This window comes from Plasmodium cynomolgi, chromosome 14, assembly GCF_000321355.1.
Source record: "Plasmodium cynomolgi strain B DNA, chromosome 14, whole genome shotgun sequence".
In the NCBI taxonomy this organism is placed as follows: domain Eukaryota; phylum Apicomplexa; class Aconoidasida; order Haemosporida; family Plasmodiidae; genus Plasmodium; species Plasmodium cynomolgi.
In genome coordinates this window covers 28490-50922 of record NC_020407.1, presented here as the reverse complement: position 1 = coordinate 50922, position 22433 = coordinate 28490, and the positions used below count along the sequence as shown (strand labels likewise).

At 26.2% G+C, this 22433-nt stretch overlaps 3 protein-coding genes across 3 annotated transcripts; 2 read left to right on the top strand and 1 right to left on the bottom strand.

Annotated features, from left to right (window-relative positions):
• Window positions 1–3329: 3329 nt before the first annotated feature.
• Window positions 3330–4790, top strand: PCYB_141060 (PST-A protein; the record flags this gene model as incomplete). The annotated part of the gene is made up of 2 exons (XM_004224578.1): window positions 3330–3676; window positions 4316–4790. 2 exons carry the CDS (start codon window positions 3330–3332, stop codon window positions 4788–4790), a joined length of 822 nt encoding a protein of 273 aa, XP_004224626.1.
• A 2297-nt stretch (window positions 4791–7087) lies between these two features.
• Window positions 7088–8089, bottom strand: PCYB_141050 (tryptophan-rich antigen; the record flags this gene model as incomplete). Its single annotated transcript, XM_004224577.1, has 2 exons — window positions 7088–7846; window positions 8021–8089. The coding sequence occupies 2 exons, from the start codon at window positions 8087–8089 to the stop codon at window positions 7088–7090; spliced, it is 828 nt and encodes a 275-aa protein (XP_004224625.1).
• A 3904-nt stretch (window positions 8090–11993) lies between these two features.
• Window positions 11994–13088, top strand: PCYB_141040 (hypothetical protein). The gene is made up of 2 exons (XM_004224576.1): window positions 11994–12431; window positions 12561–13088. The coding sequence occupies exons 1-2, from the start codon at window positions 12255–12257 to the stop codon at window positions 12999–13001; spliced, it is 618 nt and encodes a 205-aa protein (XP_004224624.1). The 5' UTR covers window positions 11994–12254; the 3' UTR covers window positions 13002–13088.
• The last annotated feature ends 9345 nt before the right edge of the window (window positions 13089–22433 follow it).

Sequence of the window (22433 nt, the reverse complement as noted above, 5' to 3'; positions counted from 1 at the left end):
TCTGTTTTTAATACTGGGAAGTGCAAAAAAAGTTACTGTTAAATAAAATTTTTACTATTTTTATTAGTATTACTATTATTATTATTATTACTATTATTATTATTATTACTAGTACTATAACTATTACTATCACTATTATTATTATTACTATTATTATTATTTTTATTATTATTATAACTATTAAATGAAATAAAACGAATAAATTAGATAGAAAAGTATATCTGGAAAAGGCGAAAATAATTACTTTATTAGAAACACCGAATCCAAGGCCATTTCGAGATTTTTATGCCCACTCTAATTCTGTTCAAATGATTAGATTAAGACATAGGTTTTGTGCAGTTTAAAATGATGTTATCGTTTAATATGATAAATCCGTTTATGTAAAACTAAGTAAATTTCTAACGTAAGTAACATATTTTGTGCAAATGGAACGATGTGCAGGATAAAAAGCGTAAGCTACGCCACAAAATGCATATATAGATAGCACAGTTGGGTGTCTTTCCGTGTTCCTTTTTGTTTTCATTTTATGTTAAAATAAATCTGTTATGATGGAAACAAAAAAAAAAAGAATGAGACTACAGGTAGCTAGGAAGTAAGCCGTTGTTAAGACTATAAAAATATTTAATGTTGACTAATTTTAGTTCAAGTTACATATATGAAGATATGATTCATTCTTAATATTAACTTATTTCGCTATTTTAACCGTGTATATTAGACCACTAATGTTTATTTGTTTATTTGTTTATTTATTTATTTATTTATTTATTTTTTTTTTTTTTTTATTTTTTTATTGTGTTTCTATTTATTGGTTATATTGTGTTTCCCCTCATTCTTCATTTTCTGTCAAATGCACATTTGTCTATTTTTTACCATTCTTACTCATCGTGAAGTGTAGTTAATAACATTACAACGTTTCACATTTAATAACCTTTTGGAAAGAACCGTTAATTGATGTATGTACAGATGCTTTGTATAATTGTCAAAAAAGTGTATACTTATAAAACTTCATTATAGGGCATGTGTTTAAGTATTTTAAAAAGTTAAGAAAAAAAAAAAAAAAAAAAGGGGTATTTCTCCAGTTGGAGTCAATCATTGGTGCAAACAGAAACAAAGCAATTTTTATTAAAAAATGCCAAGTACAATAAAAGAAATTATTGAAACGAAACTTAATTTTACACCACTTTTATTTTTCATAGAAACGAATTCGTTAATACCAAGTAATGTTTTTACGAACCTATAAAGTTCACAAATTGTAATAATTCTTATTTATTGAAAAAATTTCATCATTTTTACTATAAATGTTTCAAACGAACTGAAACGAAATAAATAAAAATGGGAAAGAACTATAACTTTAAGAATGTTCAACTCTGATAAATAAGAGTGGAAGATAACATAAGAAATTTCGATAAACGTTATATACTAATACTTTGCCTTCTCACATGCGGGAAACGCGTCTTCAGCGTTGCATAAAAAGATACACAATAAGATATTCGCGTACGATAGTGTATATATATATATACATACATGCATACATATTTATTACATGTGAATAGGTGATCTGTTTTCATCTTGAAGAAACTAAGGAAAACTTAATTTATTGTGTGGTAATAACTCTACTAATAAATGTTTTAAAACGTTATACAGTTTACATCATTTTAGCTTTCAAAATAGATAAACTTAAGAGGAAATTATATAGACCAAAGCTCATTGAGATGAAGAACAAATAACAGGCGGATATGTAAGGGTAAGGTGTCTGTTTGGTGAGGGATTCAATTTTTATGGGAACAGATATATGTACAATTTTACCTTTTATTTTTTTGTTAAATTAATGGAAGCACAGCAAAATATTATGTTATTAAGAATAATTAAATGAAAGCTTTAGGGGGAAATTACAACAAATTTTCACCTAATAAGCATGACATTTTCTACTATTATCAAAGCCTATAATGGGAATAAAAATATAAATATATTTCTTAAGCATTTGTACAAAGATTATGGAAATAAGAAAAAAAAAAAAAAAGACAGAATTGTACTTTTCGTCATAAATTATATTTGAAACAAAGAATAAAGAAAAAAATACATGTTATAGGACACATGCATTCCGTGACACATTTATATTACATATACGTTTTCGTTTTAAATAACATGCAACTGCTCCAAAAATCGAATTCAGTTATTCACTCTTTTTATAATTACATATGTATAATGTATATGTTAAATGTGTAGCATGTCATTTTGTTTATATTTACAATGATAGTTCTGTATAATTTACTGATACTTTACCTATACTTCAAATGTGGGATTAATACAAGACATGTGAATAGGAATAATTACATATAGAAAGGATGTTAAAGGTATAAATTTTTTAATATTTGAGAAAATTTATTATATAAGTATAATGTACATGTTGGGGGTGGATTGTCTTCTGTTAGTTGTGATTTAGGAGTAAAATTGTTTATTCATAAATGATAGAAATATGAAGAACACATATTATATATATGTTACTTTGCTATAAAACAATAAATGAAATATTCTAAAAAAAAAAAAAAAAAAAATTATAATTGTAAAAAACTTTTTTTTTTAATCTTTACATTTCTGGTTCAAAAGAATAGGTATTCTTTTTTATACAGTTTGCATAAAAAGTATTTATCACAAAACGAAATTCAGATTATTTGAATACAAGTATAAAAAGAAGTATAAATTAAAACACAAAAGTGTATTTACGCCTTTACCGCCCCAGCCATGAATATGCGAAAAAAAAAAAAAAAGGTAATCCCTCAGTTACTAATTCATTTTAGAAACATCTTTTTCGTTTTTGTACTACGGCTTCTGAATATTTTTTTTTATATAATTAAGTACGCAAGTATGAGATATGTCATCATTTTTTTTCCTTTTCATTTTTAAACGGGTTATATATAGTAATAAATTTTTTTTTTCATTTATTTTATATACATTTATCTTTCTTTATGCCCATTTGCCAATTTTAACTGTACATGTATTATTTTTGTTTATCACATATGTTCTTATAACCAACGGTGTTTTTTTAAAATTTTCAATTTTTTTTTAATGGTTTGAAATGGATTTGCATTTTATGTTGAGTTATATTCCTATTTTTGGTTAAGTATAATTTTACTTTTTCTTCTGTAGAGATTTTTGTTCATATTTAATTACATGAAATAGAAAGGGATAGAAGGATTAAAAGAGCGGTTCGTTTTGAATAATTGGAAGTTATTCATTCATAAAAAAAGAGCGTAATAAGTATATATAAGTATGTATTTTTTTCATTTTCAATGTTATGAAATAGTTTTCTTTTTATTTTTATAAAAATAATGGATGGATATATTTACTATGACGAAGATATCATAACCCCAACTACTACTAGACTAGACGGGAAACCAAAACTTGGTGCGTTTTTTAATAAGGATGGTTTATTAATGAGAACGTATGGATGGTTGGTTCGAAATGCTATAGGTATTATAGTATTGATTCATGGTCTAAATTCACATGCAAGGTTAACCTTTTTAAGGCATAATGTTGAAATCGTGGATAACTCTAAGGCTATATTAAAAGATGAAAACAATTATTACGTGTACGAAAACAGCTGGGTAGAACATTTCAATAATAATGGGTATTCAGTGTATGCCTTAGATTTACAAGGACACGGACTGTCCGATGGGTGGAAAAACTTAAATCTTAATATTAACAACTTTGATGATTTAGTGCTTGACGTAATACAATATCTTAATATAATTAATGATGAATTATGTTTAAAAGATAAAGAAAATGATTCCAAGGCAACTTGCGATGACGTTAAGGATTTTGCTACGCTATGTGATGGTGACAATGAAGGTAATAGTGATGAATATAACAAAAATGTGGGGTGTAATAATGATGCCAGAATTGACAAGGATCCCCAACGTGATTATGACCTCCAAAACGATAATGATCTTCAAAGCGATAATGATCCCCAAAAGGATAATGATCCCCAAAAGGATAATCATCCCCAAAAGGATAATGATCCCCCAAATGATAATGATCCCCAAAGCGATAATGATCCCCAAAGCGATAATGATCCCCAAAGCGAGGATGATCCCCAAAGCGATAATGATCCCCAAAGAGACAATGATTCCCAAAGCGATAATGAACCCTGCTGTAGTAAAGAATGTAAAAATAATAAATGTTCTTCACTTCCAATATTCATAATTGGTCAATCAATGGGAGGAAATATTGCTTTAAGAACATTACAACTGTTAGAGAAGACACAAAACAATGGGAAAGGAAAATTAAACATTCAAGGATGTATCTCATTATCAAGTATGATTTCTTTTCAGAAAATAGCTTCACCACGTTCATATAAATATAAATATTTTTATTTACCATTAATTAGTGGCTTCTTTCCAACGTCAAGATTTGTTACAAAAATTGGATTTCAAAAATATCCCTATCTTAATGATCTTGATAAAATTCGATCAAAAAATGGGATAACCTTAAAATATTGGCATGAACTTCTAAAAGCAACGAGTAACTTAGAGCATGATATGGAATATATACCCAATGATATTCCTATATTGCTAATTCATTCCAAAGATGATATTTTTTGTTATTACAAAGGTGTATTATCATTTTTTAATAGATTAATGAATGATAATAAAGAATTGATTACGTTAGAAAATATGGAGCACGGGTTGACCACGGAGCCTGGGAACGAAATGGCCTTAGAAAACATCATAGATTGGATTGCAAAATTAGACACAAAAAAAGAAATGGCCGAACCTTTAGAGGTAAACTAAAGGAGAAGTTATTTCATTTTAATTGATAAAATGTTCTCAAACTTATGCTAGTTATCTCAAAAAAAAAAAAGAACTATTATATGAAAATTAATAATTTTCACATTATATATGTGCAGGCACATATATGCAACTTTCTATTTGATTTTTTTTTTTTTTTTTTTTTGTATTCCAACTTTTTTTTTTATATTATCTTTGTATATAAATTACGTTTAACACAATGGACATTTTGAAATATACTTTACATTTTGTTTATCCCCCCATTGTAGTTAAAAAAAAAAAAAAGTGCTTAAAATAATACTAATTATATATTAGAACTTAATTAATTCCTAAAAATTAAAAACTGGAAATTAATCATAATATAATATTGTACTTTCATTTTATATTATATATCCTACTGCATAGGAAATATTGCATAAATAGCGGAAAAAAGGGGGAAGGAGTCGGATTATTGATCATTTCACCTTTACATCTATGTATTCTATTTTTTTGCAATTATTAAAATGCTAGAAATGTACGCAGGATATTTCCTATTTTATGTCAAATGAAGAGTAAAATGAAAACTCCTAGAATTGTTCTTTTGCGAATAATTCTAATGTGTCGATAGGAACAGATGAATATGGGAAGAAGAGAATACGGGTAAATAAATTTTCCCTAAAGTGCACAGAAGTATGCTCCATGTAATAAGAAAATTATAAGGCGGAAAAAAGACAAAAGTGGAAAAGTTGCGTTCATATCTATTGAATTTTATAAGGTACTTTGCCTAAAAAATGATAATAATACCTTTCCAAAAAAAGGGTTTAAAATGTTTTAAAAAAAAAAAAAAAATGTGCACTACAGGAATGGACAAATATATAATAAAGTAAAAACCATTTGAAGCAAAGAAAAAGGACAAATATATTTAAGGCAAATAACTGACAGAACTAAATGAAAGAAGAAAAATTGTGTTAAACTTAAAATGAAAAGCAGTGCACCAAGAAAATACATTACTACGGGATAGGTGTAGTAACATAACTGGAAGTTGTGAAGTGCAAAAATAACACTAGACACGCGGAGAGCTTAAAAATAGTTAAAAAAAAAATGATACAAATTGGACAGAAAATATTATAAAAGTGTTAATATAAAGGCAGAGATAGAAAAGTAAATAGGTTGCACTATTTATTTGCATTACATTAGCTACCATGACGATATATTATGCCCTATGTGTGGTGAAAAACAAGTTGAGCATAATATATAATTGGAGGAAAAGGGGGAAAAAAAAAACTACATAAATAGTTATTAAAGAGGACATTTCGTAATATATTCATTTGATAAGTTAAGAGTGTATAAGAAGACAAGCAAGTTCCCTTGGTAAATAATGAAACATTCAATTTGGGAAAGGTGAATATCGCCTTACACTAAAATAGATATTAATTATTAAATTATGGATGTCTCCAGGATACCTGTTTTACAAAAAGCGTAACAATATTTGTAAAATATATATGGGGTTTGGAGGGGGTGCTAAATATTTTGTCTACAAGGGTTAATAATAAATAAAGATACACACATATGAACAGACACATAAGGAGCATGTGCCATATTGTCTACGCAACAACCATCAAGTAGAAACATCGTTCCTAATATTAACCATTTAAGGAATCAATATAAGATAGGTAAGATATGTGATGGCAAAGTAGTTTTTTTTCGTTTTACATAGATGAAATTAAATGATAGCAATTAATTCTGCAAAAAAAACTTTTGGGAAATAAATATTTCCTATCTCCTTTTTTTTGCAAAATAACCTTCTTATCAGAGAACTTTAAGCATGAATGTAAAGTTATAAATACGAGATAATAATTCTGGAAGTCGTGCTACAATATAGAGAACGAGCACACGAATTTATTATTTGTTATATATGAAGCAAAATCATGAAATTCAAAGGAAAAAAAGTTACACTATGACTCATGTAAAAACAAGAAAAAAGCAATAATAATTATTTAAGAATTTACTACTTTTGTAGATATTAAATAATTATTTGTTTAAAAAAAAGAAGAACACAAAAAGGCAAATAATAGTTGGGACGAGACATATTTCATATATAGGTAAATCCTTTTTTTTTTTTTTTTTTCTATGTAAAATTTTAAAAGAAAAAATGATTCAATTTTATTTAGAGAAAAAATTACGTTGTAATTTCCATCTGCAAGGCGTTTTTAATTAGGTTATTCAATAAATCATACTCGAGTAAGCACCTCTTCCTTATACGATGTGTTATCTACTAATTAGTGGATGTTCTTCAAATAAAAGGCAATTATAATATGTTCCTAACAGAGTATTGAATTCCATCTTTTTTCAAGTACCCATTTATTAATAAAGTCCTTTCTCCAGGTGTTGTATAAGGAATAATTATCATATTTCCATTGTTCAATATCACTGTGCTCTGCGTATGTAATAAAATATTCTTTATTTTGCACCCAGTTTGACCATTCAGTATTTTCTCTATTATTTCTATCATTCCATTTAATCCAGTGCTCTTTCATTTCATCTGAGTGTGAATATAAGTCCCAGTTTCTACTTTCCTGTAAATCCCAATACATAGCTCCAAATTGTTTCCAGGAACTCGATAACCAGGATGAAACTTTATCATGTTGCCATTTATTCCATTCTCCTCTTACTAAGTCCTTTATGGATTGTTCTGTATTTGCAGACCATGTTTTATAATCTTTATCAAGATGAGCTATCATCTCTGTATTTGCCCATTTTTCCCAATCAATATCATCCCATTTTGCGGATTTATTTAATAGATAATTTTTGTATTCTTCACTCAAATATTCCGAAAAATTATTCCATTTATTTTCCTCGAGAATAATCCATCCATTTAATTCACTTGTTTTTATTTTCATAAATTCTTTCTTATCCTTTAGCAAAGATACAGAAAATGAATCCCAATCTTCTTCCAATTTCAACTTCCAGTTATGCCATTCATTATCTTTCCATTGTTCGGTTTTTTCTATATCACCTTCTTCTAGGTTTAGTATGTCCAGTGGTTCCTGTTGAATGTACTCTACTTCGTTTTGAGAGGACTGCATGAAAAATGAGGTACAGTGGGAGAGGAAGTTGCGTAAGTTAAGTCACATCTATCAATTTATTATATATGTAACTACACATGTTTATTCATATATCACTACTATGGATGCAAATTCAAGTAGATAAAAATGAATTGGTAATATATTTATGAATAATTATATCTGACTTACGGGAGAAATTTTACTTAAAAGATAAGCAGCAGATAACAAAAAAAACGAAATTGGTAATAAGGCGACCATTTTGTTCTAGTTTAAAAATTAAGGATTTCTAAGAAAAATTAGTATATAATTTTTTTAGTTTATTGTTAAAATTTTATTATTCTAAAATTTTTGGTGAGAGAAATAAAATATATTTTTATTTATATTTTGATAACAACAATTTAAAAGTTTTTATTAAATAGTAAGAAGTAGAATATAAAAAAGCAATTATGGATTTAAATTTTATGCAATAACACCTTAATGCATTTTAATAATTAACGAACAAAATAATAAAAAAAAAAAATTAAAAAAAAAATATCCCTTCTGCACTGAAAAAGTAATTGAATATTTTTTTTCTTTTCTACAACAAATGAAATGTTTTTTTGGACTATATGTCTAAATAATATTTTATTAATTAGAAGTACGATATTTTGGCGGTTCACGCTGTAAAGAGAATATTTTTTTCATTATTTTATTAGACTACTTCTTACCTTTTAAATAGATAGCCCTTGAAAGTCGACTTGTTCTATCTTTATCATTCACCAATGTTGCACTATTTTTAATTTATTTTATTTTGTTTTCTTATCATTTTATGCATGTTCATTAAATGTACAAATCTTTTGATTTATTTTTCTTAACTTAAATTATAAAATAAAACTAGCTATAACTTTGTTTAAAAAAATTACCAACAAAAATAAAAGCTAGTTTTATGATAAAAGAAAAAGAATATAGAATGATTCTATATGGGTATAAGAAAAATCAAAATTAACAGCTTCGATGAAGGAAAGAGCGGGGGTTGCTATTTCAGTTAGTTCTTTTCTCTTCTGTACAGTATTATATTGATATATCTATGTAGCTGTTTAGAATACTAATATAAAGCAAAAGGCGCTTAGAAAAAAAATAAAAATAATAATATTGTTTTATATAAGAATAGTTTTTTAAACAATATTTATTATCGTTTTTGTTGCAAAAGTGAAAAATAGCTAGTCATCTCTGCCATTTTATTATCAATAAATGAATTAATCAAATTATTATAACGAAATTCTTTAATACCTGTTAAGAATGCTATATCTTTTGTTGATAAATAAAGAACAGACATGGGTAAAACAAAAAAAATGTGACATCCAAAAGGGACATGGAGCGAACAATTTTTAACACGAATATATGGCAAAATTTTAGCTAACAAATTTTATGGATAACTTTTTGGATGAAGTTGATAAGAATAAAGAATATTCTGTCTGTATCTATTAACATACTAAAAAAGGTATTATAACTAATAAATAATTGTTTCATTAAATGGAAATAGTAGCAATGTTAATTCACCCCTGATAGGTAGTTTATACATTTCTCAAAAAACCCTAACCAGGGAATGGATAACATAAGGTTCGTTCATTCTAGTGTTCTGTAATTAAAGCTAAAATAAAGGAAAAAATGTGAGGAAGAATGAATTTGCATATATCAATCTTTTTTCTCATGTAAAAATGGTTGTATGTTCTAATGAGAAGTACACAGGTGTCATTTTAATATGGTTTATATTACATTGAAAGTGAATGAAATAAAAGGGACTTTAAGGCCTCCATGTGTTGTTTATACATGTGTATCTAGATAACAGGTTTTTTCGAAATATTCATTAAATTGTGTTTTGTTCATTTTAATGCTTAGTGGAGGCAATTTTTTAATAGTAACCTAATTTATTTTTTTTAAAGGAGTCTTCTGACTCCTATGGGCGCCAATTTGAACGTAATCGTTTTGGAAATTTTATCACTTTCGTAATACAATGATGTAAGGCTATGTGTTCATGGCTAATAGGCCTTTATTATATTTCCTTTTGGGAACCCTAAGGAAGTAAAATTTAAATTCTAACTAAATTTAGTTCTATACTGTGTCAAATATGTGCAACCTTTTAGGTAAATATGTAGAAATATGAACAAAGTAGAAATTCTATACTGCTGCAGCAGGGGCAGCATTCAATAGAAATGTGCAAAATAAAGCATAAAGTTAGTATGTGCCAAAGCCCATGAATAAAAATATCACGGTTGCACCATTTTTTTGAACATTGTTTATACCTTAAATTCTTACTACAGAGGACTGTTGATAGAACGTGTATTTTTATTTCTCCGTATCCATCAAATAAAAACGATTACATGCGCTCAGTAATCGCAAACCGCAAGGGTCGAAAAAAGATAATAAAATGAGAATTATATCGTTGAAAATAAAACTGTTTCACGCCAGTTGAAAATCAATCATGTTATACGGGTTCAATTACTTCTTAAAAGCATTATATACGTAGCATTCCTAGTTAGTACATTAAAACGTTACATTTTGTGTGCATATAGAATTGGTTTTTCTATGCATTAGAATGTCCATTGGTTAATAAAATTTGCCCTTAACCAGTTGACGGATCAATATGGTGCTTGTTAATGAAACACACAGAATGTACGGACATGTGCTCTGTCAAAAGATGTTCTTTTAAAAAGGAATGAGAAACCTGCGCCACGTAAACCTATTTTGACAAAAAATGCGACATAATTAATTGAGGTGAAAAAGAATAAACAGGATATATCTATGTATATATATCCATTTCTGTAATAAGTTGAGCCTTAAAAAATAGTTTTTTATAGAACAAAAGGTATAAATATACGATATATTTACAAGACCAATGTTGTATTTTCAGGAACAATAAAATATGGAAATGAAATTACGAGTTGCATAATTTCAGAATGATTAATCGAAAAATATACATAATCGTCTTTTTTCTGTTTACATGTAACTCAATCATTATAATAATTTTTTAGTAGACCCAATACATTTGTTCACTTAAAGAATTTTACATAAAAGACGAAATTCTCTAAATGAAAAAATTAAAATTTTAGAAATTTTAGAAACATTTGGAATTTGTCCACTATTACTATGTAATTTAAACTGTCCATAGGATTTTAAAGATAATTTATTTTACTATTATTACTATTTTTAATTATTTTTTCTAAGTTATAAATAATGTAAAATAGCTCTGTATTTTTTTTTTTTTATTAAAGCAGAATTAAAGTTTTCTTTCTTGGAAGTTTTAAAAATATTTTTGGATGCGTTATAAATTAGCCCTTTTAATTGATTCTTTCTCGTTTTGTTAAATATTTCGTATGCAAGATATGTATATATATATAGTAGTAGTATTTATATAAATAGTACATTAATTCCATTTAACTATTAATTATGGACGTATTCCTAAGTGATATACATTTCAGTAAAAAATACCGTATTAAGGTTATATGGATATAATACATGGTGATAATAAGCATGCAGAATTATTTTTATTAAATTTTAATTTTTTTCTATTTATAATACCATGAATTCGACCCAATTTTATCATTCACTGTGCACAGTAAATTTATAAATATTATAAAATTCAAAAAAAAAAAAAATGTAAGGAAAAAAATGAATAATTATAAATTTTGAAAGCACCACGATTTCGGTAGTGAACGACTTTAGAAAATATGCAAATGGAAACACATACAAATAGTCATTTTCATTGAAAAATATATGTATATATATATATATATATATATTATTTTATTCCATTTATTTTTTACCCTATATATATATACATTAAAAAAATTAATTTCTTTATTTATCGGTTGAAATAAATTCATTATTCTTTATTTATAAAGTATAAATCCCTACTGCAAAGTAAAAAAAAAAAATACTACGTATTTCGAAAAAATTGATGGTTCCACGATAAAAATATTTGTATAAGATGATAAGTTGCGATTTTTATATTCTTATAACTTAGTGCTAATAAACATTTTTTTTTATTATTGTCTTTTAAATTTAGTAAATTATTTTTTTGTGAAAAATTTATTACTATATTTATTCATTTTTTATAAGATTGTTCCTTTATTGATACAAGAAAAATTGATAAAAATTTAGAGCAACCTAAGAAGAAAAAAATATAATTTATTATAAAGCAAAATAATTAAAACTATAACAAAAAATTTTATTTAATAAATATTTTAATTAATTCCATTTTAAATGCGTTTAAAAGTACCATCAGAGTTCTATATGTATTTTTTTTAAAAATAAACATATTATAAAAATACCGATTTAAATTCATTCGTGAATATTTATTTACGTTATATCATACGGTGGTGAATTTTAATTTTTTTCTCAATCCTTTTTAAGCTGAATTAAATTAAAAATAATAATTTTCAAAATGTCGAATTATAGCAATTACACGAACAATCAAAATGAAGATAAGAACGACAGTGCTGCAAGCACATCCAACGCAAAAAATTGCTTAATGAAAGGAAAACTATCTTCATTAAACTCCCTTATCAAGGTTTTTGCAGTTACCCTTGTAATTTTGGCCCTTCAATACTCCAACAAAAATGTAACATATTTATGAATATGCTGCAATAGCTTTTTTTTTTTTTTATTATATTTTCATTAATATACTAGTGAATGTATGCTTATCCTTACGTATAATTCATGTATAAATCATTCCTGTTACCATTTTAAGCACGACGGTGTTAATGGAAAAGGCGTAGTGAGCGGATTAGAGTCAAACAATGTAAGAAACTTATCCGAAATTAACTCCAATTTTGGAGGATCAAGAGAGAATTTACATTATTCTGGTGAAAATACTAATGAAAGAAGAAACAACTACAACAATGGCAATGTTAATAGCCAATGGGGAAGTCATGAAAATGTAGAACCATCAACTTACTATGGTACATATAATAACCACGCCCCCCAAGAAAATGGTGAACAAAACATGAGTGAAATTAATTTAAACTGCTTTAATTCAGGATTATGCCAAAATCTTAAGAAAAATGCTATATATATAGTACCAGGTGTGATAGCAGGTTATTATGCATGGAATACTATAGGAACACAAACATTTTTATTGGTAACTGCTATTATAGGAGTATTGTTGTTTGCCAGACATAACTCTCATTAAGATTGGCATATATTTATAAGAAAAAAGAAACTGAAAAATTTACTATGTGCATTGGAATGACACCTTAAGATTTATTGCTGATTAAAAACCAGAGTTCATAAAACAATGACTAATTTACGAACCTTAATGGGCGTAAAAATGTTCACGTTAAAAGGTTGTTGTGCATGTAAATATATATATTGAATATTTTATGCCCCTTATAAATAAACTCCATTTTTTGTTTTTTTATAATAATATTTTCCTACATAACACATCTTAGCAGTAGACGTATTATTTCTCCTAATGTATATATCATATTTATGTTTTGTCATTTATGCATGCTTACATGACACCTGTAGAGAAAGGACGTGCTATTTTTTAAGATAACTATAATTGTGTTCATAGAAAAAAAAACGAAGGAAATTCTGCATATATATGCACAAATAATTATACGTCAACTATTGTTTTGGACGTCCAACACAAAAAATGCAGCAGTGATAAACACAATTTTTTACGTTTAAATATATATACACATATTTTAAGGTATATTTGTATTTTGATGTTTTAACTTGAATTTATCCTTTAAGTATTCATGTTTTATTACCATTTTTGAATTATATTTAAACAAATGTTAAGAAACTTAAGGATAAAGGAAACTTTGGTGTATTGTTAAAAATATAATAATACTTTCAAGGATAGAAGTTTCACAATATATAGGAGGAATATATTTTTTCAAAAAAATATTAGCAAAGTGTATCATATTTTTTTGGCGCATTATGTATGTGTTATAAGGAATGTAAATTTAAATTTCGCTTTGTTTTGGGGTTTTATGAAATGTTTTGAAGTGATGTATGGATGAATAGTTATAACGACTTTTAATGGCTTATGTGCAACTGCGTTAGTGCTCGTTTCGAAAAGTTAGATAGATATGTATATGATTGCGGAGGTGCTGCTGAACGCATGTAACGTACTCAGCTGTGCAGCTGCAATTAATTTGACGTTAAGTGCGCCGAATGATGTAGAACAAATCTTTATCCATTTTTGTATTAAGGAAAAAATAATGTTAAAAAGAGTCTCACATGCATTAATTAAACGTAAAAAAGAATAAATATGTGTAAGTGTGATTATCAGTGTTTTATTTATGCGATGGTAAATAATTAGACTTTTATAAAAACGGAATTATTTGTAGATTTACACTTAAAAAGGGTGATTAACATTTCGGTTTTAATATAATGTGTAGAAACTTATGATGTCATCATACGACGATGTGGCAAAAGGTGATATCTCTTTTTTTCGTAGTCGTAAATTAAAAAAAAATGTTCAACACATAATAGGAAAAACAACGAAAGGTTGGCAGCTCCATTTTGTATAATATGCATGTAAAGTCAAAATAGGCAAGTTGGATCATAGCAATAGAAACGGTACAGAACATAATGAATGGGTTATATGCTTAGAAAGGACGAAAAAATACTCTATGATTTTTAAAGTGTTAATTTGAGTAGTTGCTTTAGAGTTAACTAGAGGTTTGTGGTATTCAGGAATTTTAGGTTGTTTTCTACATTTGCATTTTCTGGGAATAATATTAATTTGTTAGGGTGATAGTAAAATAAATGGAAGTCTTTTATAGAAAGGCAAGAATGCCAAGCTTAAAGATAAAAAAAGGATAACGAACAAGGAAAAAGTAGAGCGCATGTTAGAAGTACAGTAAATCGTTTATTAAATTGGTTGTTGCCATGTTATGTAAACAGTTTAGGAGTTGTTTTATTCACATAGAACTGTTATGGTGTAATGTTTTGCATGTACCATTGGTGACGTGATAATGAGGGTATCCTCATTTTAGTTGGCGAAGATATCATCATCATAAAAATGAACTTCTCCTTTCATTATTTTCATCATTTCGAACTTGTTAAATTTATGTGATTTTAGAAAAATAATACTTACATTGCGAAGGGAAATCCAATTTTAGGATAATAATAACATAAATTTTTTTCAGTAGTGATAAAAAATGCACATATTTGCTACATACATTTTTTTTTATATATATCAACTGTTAATTAGATCTAGAGATTTCTTAAGTCCTAATTAGGTGATTACTTATATTATGGAACTGTTTTTGGTACTTATTTTTTATTTCATGCCTTTTGCACAGTTTCTGCAGGAACCTAAAGAGCACAATGAATTGTTTCATTAATAAAAGTTTATGATATAAATTATAAAATTATAGTTTATATTTTTACGTGGAGGCCCAATGAAATAAATTCCATTTATGCTAAAAATATGCAGAACATGGAAATTGTGATGGGTCGACTCTCCTTGTGAATATGTATTTGGACAAAGGGATATATTTTTTTTGAAACAAGCATACGTATGTAACTTACTGAACTGCATATAGTTTCCAGAGACAATTTAATTTGTCAGAATGAATCCTATATGGAATAAACTGCGACATATTACTTGTGCTATACATTTTTAATAATAATGAATTTCAAAATGGAGGTAAAAAAATACCGAAGATACGAATTTTTAAATCATACTTTCTACAACATTTTTACAGTTACGTAGCAAAAATCATGACTACTGTAGCTGTAAATCAGTGGTTGCAGCAATATTGTCCAATTACTTCCATTCTAACTTATATAAAAATTAAGAACAAATTTTCATCATTTATTTTTAAATAGAACAACTATATGATGAGTTATGTTAAAGCATAAAAATAACATATTTTTGGAATTTTGGAAGTACAAAATAAATCATTAATGAATTTAAATAAGACAGTCTTTATCTTGTACTTTAATCATAATACGTTTATAATATTTAGATAGCTTTACGTATAAGCATAACTATATAACAATAGTGATGTGTACGATAATATGTTATAGCTACACATAAGCAAACTTACCTAATAAAATATATATATATGTGCGTAAAATTATACAACATAATATTTAGTAGGGAAATATATGTTCGCATTAGTTAAATCGAAAAGTAGATTCAACATTAATACTTTCCATATTTATGTTACTATGACTTGGCTTATAAAATCTCTAACATATTTAGTTACATAAGTTATCGTTTCATGTACCATTTATCTCTAATGTAATTCTAATTGTAGCTTATTCTTAACACATTGAACATATTTTAACAGTTTTATAAAATAAAATCTTTCTTGAAGTAATTCATAATAATCTCTGCAATACCACTATCTCGATAATGTTTTTTCTCTATTTTAACCATTTTTATTATAAGTATAAATTACAACAGGTATAATTATTAAAAAATACGCTATAACACTACTAGCTGTAGACTCAGCACTATTAGTTCCGATACTCAATGCAAGAAATACAATTGATATAAGTAAAGCAAAATATTTATTTTCATATAAAAATTTCACTAATTTTCCTCCAAATTTTTTAGGTTTCTTGGCCGATGCAGGAGACCCATGTACCATTTTTCGAAGTAAAAAGTTATCTATATTTGAATTTATCTTTCCAAAACTAGAATAACTCACACCGAACGATTTAGGTCTATTCTGAACTTTTTTCGCATTATCTAATGATAATGGTTTTGACTTTTTGCATATGTCTTTCCATATTTCTGTTGCATCTTTGTAATTTTCTTTTAATAAATTTGAAACTTCTTCATAATTTTTCGGAAGACCTGAAATATATTGTCTTGTCTTTTCCTATAAATATGATATATTTGTAAGATATGTATATGTTGTTTTTTGTTGAGGATAAATCATTTAAAATGTTATATACTTATAAATATATATGCGAAAACATATAATATGAAAAAACGGAAAAATAAACTAAAAGATGTTCCTATGGTCTTACCTCAAATGTACAAGATAGAAACAAAGTTAAATTCATAAAAATTAGGGCTATAACAATAAGACGCAACATCGTATTTTTTTCGTCTTATAATTTTATTGAACTAGGTATATATATTTTTTGATGTTATGAAAAAGAAGGTCAATACGAAAAAGTTATTGTTTTATGAATCATTCAGAGGTTCATGATATATTTTATTATAATCCGTTACTATACAATTTTCAGTCTTTTCCATTATTACAATTCTTTTAGGTTAGTACGATTTGTTCATTATTATGTTTTGTTATTCTCTATATAGTCTTATTTTTGTTATATTAAAATTAATATTCCGTCTAATTTTGGTAAAGGAAATTGTTACGCAGCATAAATAAGTTACATTTAAATATAGAGAGAATCCTATACAAATAATATGAAAATAGTGCATTAAGGATATTTTGCTGTAATTATAGAAACATAATGTTGTAAAAAGAATATTGGATTGTATAAAATAATAAAAATGGATACTCAGTTATATTATTAATATGAAAATTTTTTTTTCATTACAATAAATTTATTAATTTTTTTCGAATTTATTTATTATTCAGAAAAAAGTCTGAACTTTGTAGAAAAAAAATATTTTGTGATATTTACATATACAGGATGGAAATATGTTATAAATATTTATAATGCACAAAAGGTCAGAATAAGATATATGGTAGTACGCAGAGTACATCATTTGAAACTAAATAAGATATTTGAATAATTAAAATCCCACCACTTTAATAATTTAAGTGCTTTACAAGGAGATACTAGATTTTTTTATTATTTTCATGGAAATAAATTGCTACGTAAAAATAATGTAGAAGTGAATGACATAAAAAAAAAAGTAACAAAAAAAAAGGAAAAAAAAAACTGTAAAATTGATTTGTGTATGATAAATAATGAAAATACATTTATGACAGAAAATTACAACATATAAAATGTTTAAATAAGTGAATGTTTAACATTTATTCAGTTTATAAAAATTAAATTTTGAAAAATTTTATATTTACTGGGACCATATATATATGTTTGTTGTTAATTTTTAGTACTTAACATTTTTCTAATTATGTTCTAATTAATTTTTTTAGTCTACTGCATGCTCATTTTAAACGCGCAATTTTAATTTACATCGTTGTAGTAATAAAGATCGAATATTTTTCCATTTGAAAATTTTATATAATTGAATGACTTTTTTTATAGATGTAAATAAATAAATACCACATTATGGAGAGAGGAATGAGCTAAACAAAATAAAATTAATTTAAAAAATCAAAAGAACAATAAGATTATACGCATGAATTTGCAAAAAGAGTAATATAAAGTTTTATATAAAAATATTTCTACTATAATTGATAACATACAATTTTATAATGATAACAAAAATAATTTATATATCAGTTATTCGCAAGCACACTGTACTACAAATATAGACTGTGAGATTTTTATTAAATGGATAGATGTTTTGAAAAATATTTATAAATAACAGGAAAATTAATTTACCTTTTATTTGAAATTAAAAAATTAAGAAATAAAAATTTGGGTTATATTATATAATTAATGGAACTTTATAATATTTTAAAAAAGCTTAAATTCTCAATTAGTATATGTTTGGGGATATAATATTTTTTATGTCCCAAAAATTTCTATAGAAAGTTCCACAACTGTGGGAATAAGCATACTCTGCAATATGTGTGCATTTCCCTTATTCGCCAAGCTAAATAAGACACAGGAAGATATAATTATAGATTCTACAAAAATATAAATTATGTGCTTATAAAATTAAGCATATTTAATATTCTTAAAATAAGTAAATTTTACCATATTTTAATATAAAAAAATTTGTTCTTTTATTATTTTTTACTTGAAGTGGTATGGATTTTAAACTCGTTTAAATTAGCTTTAAAAAGTAATGCCATTGTTAATGCATTATTTTGTCTTTATGTATTATTTATAATTGCTTTTGCAAAAATTGCATATACTTGCTAAGAATGTGCTTTAAGAGTGTGGTATAAAAATAATATACGTGAATGTATAACTGTTGCTATCATTCGTTTAGCAAAATTTTAACTTTACTGCATGCTTAAGAATCCATTATAAATAGTGACAAGTTTGTACCTTCCAGTATAATTTAATTAACCAATTTTGAAGGTTCCAGGGGGCTTAATTTAATGCATCATTAGTAAATAAAGAAGAATATGTAGGTATTTTAATGTGAAATAACTTTTTAAATTGGCACATTTCTCAAGTTACAATGTAGTATTATACATAGTGACATATCAAATTATCGTTCGAGGAGTATATGGCAACATTATGTAAAAAAAAAAGAAAAAGAAATGTAACTAGGGAATGTATTTTATACCTTTTAACGCTCTCTCTTTTTTTATTTATTTTGCTTCTCTTTTTGTAATATTCGAATAATATTATCATTATGCTTTATTATTTTGTAACAATTATATTATTAACGTATTTACAACCTAGATCTTTTGTATTTAGTAAATTTTGCATGTATAATGCAATAGTGTAAGCCATAACTGCATAGTCATTTATAGTTTTTACTCAATTGCATTTGCCAACAGAGAGAATGATCTTCGTTTTAAGTTATGATAAGTATTCACAATATGACATGAATATTGTAACAAACGCTTTTAAAAATATATAAGATATAATTTCGAAATCATGGCGGTTATTATGAGGCATAAGCACTTTAGAGCCTATTTTGGATGCAACGTGGGAAAAAATTCAAGCCTTAAGAAATATTTAAAAAAAATTGCCTCTTTAAATCGTGTTGTATAAAGATATGGATATTTATTTTTTGCGTGTTATTAAAATGTTTATTGGTATAAATTGTATAATTTCAAAATAAATTACAAACTTGACCCATTCTTATGCTCTATAACTAAAAATAGTTGTTAAAAATACATTTAAGTGGTTCCAAATGATGATGGAGTGTGCACTTAAATGGTTTTATTTTACCGGTCAGCTATAGAAATTATGACTAAGGTATTTCGTGATTTATCTGTAAGATTTTATCAATAATACTGTAAGGAAAGAAATGTACGCAAATTAAATAAGCATGAACATATAACGAAACATGTGAACTCTTAAGAATAATTATCGATATGTAGAAGGGGCATAAAAATGGAGAATGGAAGACGGTGAATTAACTGATACTTTAGCTTTCGTTTAAGGGCATTTAATGAGATGTTGTACAAATGGAAAACCTTACAATATATTATCTGAAAATCGTTAATAAGGGATTATTTTAAGATAATATTTATGTTTATCTGAACACACGTGTATATATATTATCATGCCGATAGGAAACGTTGCTACATGTCCCTAATTTTATAAACCGTAAAAAAGCAAACAAGCACATGTATTTTTTAAATGTAGATAGCTATTCAAAATGAGATAAGAATCATGTATTTAATGAAATATGCCTAAATATTTCATTAAAAAAGGTAAAAAATGAGTGCAGTACAATAATTTCGGTAAAATTATTGGAAAACTTAATTTGAAGTTTAAGGGATCAATGATACAAGATTTTAACTAGTACTTGAAACTACCTTTCCTTTTTTTGTAAATTTTCTCTTTTTTTTTATATAGTTCCTGGATATTTGTGAATAGGAACTCATTTTGAACTTATTATCTTTTTTTTTGTTACGGGGAATAATGATGCTCCATGATTCCACCTGGACCAAATTGTCTATGGATAAACAAACAACACTTACTGATACGAAAGAAAAACGATAAAAAAAAGCGCATATATTATACGTGCAAATTATTTAAAAAAAGCAGTACATGTGTGCCCTATTTTTCACATACATTTTTGAAATGTGCAAGCGATTATTTTGGGGGTCTGTACCAAAAATTTATGTATGTAATAAAACGGAAAAACCCTTTAAGTTTTAGGATCGCACTAGTAGGAAATGGGCCAAAACGCACAATCAATTCGGACTTTTCATTTTTATAAAAGGTTGAATAAAATTTCTACACCTTTAAAAAAGTTACAAATACGATACGATTTAGATTATATAAAATAGTGAAATGGAAAAGTATTATGAAGCAGAAGGGGATTAATCATTCACTGCACTCTTTCAGTAGAAAAACCAAATAGGCTTCAGGATATGCTCCTCTTTTACTTTTTTCAATTACACCACTACCATTAGAGGATATCCATTTTATTCAAAATATAGATTCAACTTTAGTAGAAGTACAAAATATTTTTCAGTGTGTCATAAGCGTATGGAGAGGATCAGGTTATGGAAAAAATGCTTATCAGGGAAATCATTAGACAAAGCATCGGTACAAGGGGAGATATTTTATGATGGAAAAAGGGAATATAATTATATATATATATATAATTGTAACCGCTTGTGCAAGAAAAAATATATATAAGTGATTAAAATTTACAAGATCGCTCAATTAAAAGCGGGGTTATTTATTCAGTTCTGAATACATTTATGACTTTATGAAATGGGTTACGAGTAATCGTCCGTTTGTAAAGTAATATTATACAAAACGATAGTGCTATATGAATGAATTGTTACAAAATGCACACAGTCTATTATGGAGAGGGGAACTACTATAATTGTGATAAAATTTTGTACCCTTTGCGCCCGCAGAACAGTATACACTTGAAAAGGAGAATAAATATAAGAGGAAAAAAGGGGTGATGGAAAAGTTTAAAAGGATAAAGGTAGCGCAAATCTATATGATGATAAAATTCATCATAATGATAAGAATTAAAGGGGGAATTAGCTGAAACTCTCAGCATATGACGATTGTACTAATTATTGTATCCATGTTGTGGAAGCAATACTTACATAAATAGACAATGCATAAGTAAATTGAAATGCCAAGGAAGACGTGCACTGACACACATTATCTGCACAATCATAATTATACAGTACGTAAATAAGAAGAGGGTGATAAAAATAAACGAAATGTGCAAAAAAAAATAAAACGAATTTAAATGGATTAAAATATCAATCATACGGGATACATGCGAAACAATAAAATGATTTATATTATGAACATAAAAATTGACGAATGTGATTGAATAAAATAAGTAAATATATATATCATAAGATTAAACAACAGATCGGACGGTTGAAATGTTCGAAAAGAAAATAAGTAAAATTAAGATAAAATTTGAACTTACTAACAAAAAAGCAAAAACACAATTTATGCTATAATAAGTTGTACCAATATATTATCATGGAAAATGTTAAATAAATATAAAAATCATTTTTTAAATGGGAATAATCAGAATGGTTATGTATGAATTTTTTTACTTAATTTTTTATCAATGTTTGTGCGACAGCATTGTATTAATTGCTTATATTTTAATAGTGAAAATTTTCAAATTCGTTACATGTAATTAGCCCCTTTTTAAGTCAAATAATTTTTTGTTAACGCAGCACAATATACNACGCACATGTTAAAGTTTTTTGTTTTGTTTTTCTTTTTTAAATTCGAAAGAAAAATAAAAATACCCCTTCAAATAGTATTATTTGTTTTATTAAAAATGTGCTATAAAACCGAACTGTCTTGAGTAAAAAGTAAATGTATATATGCGTAAAAATAATTATTTTGAAAA

Coding starts and splice junctions, on each gene's coding strand:
- PCYB_141040 (XM_004224576.1), top strand. CDS start 12,255: ATGTCGAATTATAGCAATTACACGAACAATCAAAATGAAGATAAGAAC. Junction 12,432..12,560: donor TTCAATACTCCAACAAAAAT/GTAACATATTTA, acceptor TACCATTTTAAG/CACGACGGTGTTAATGGAAA.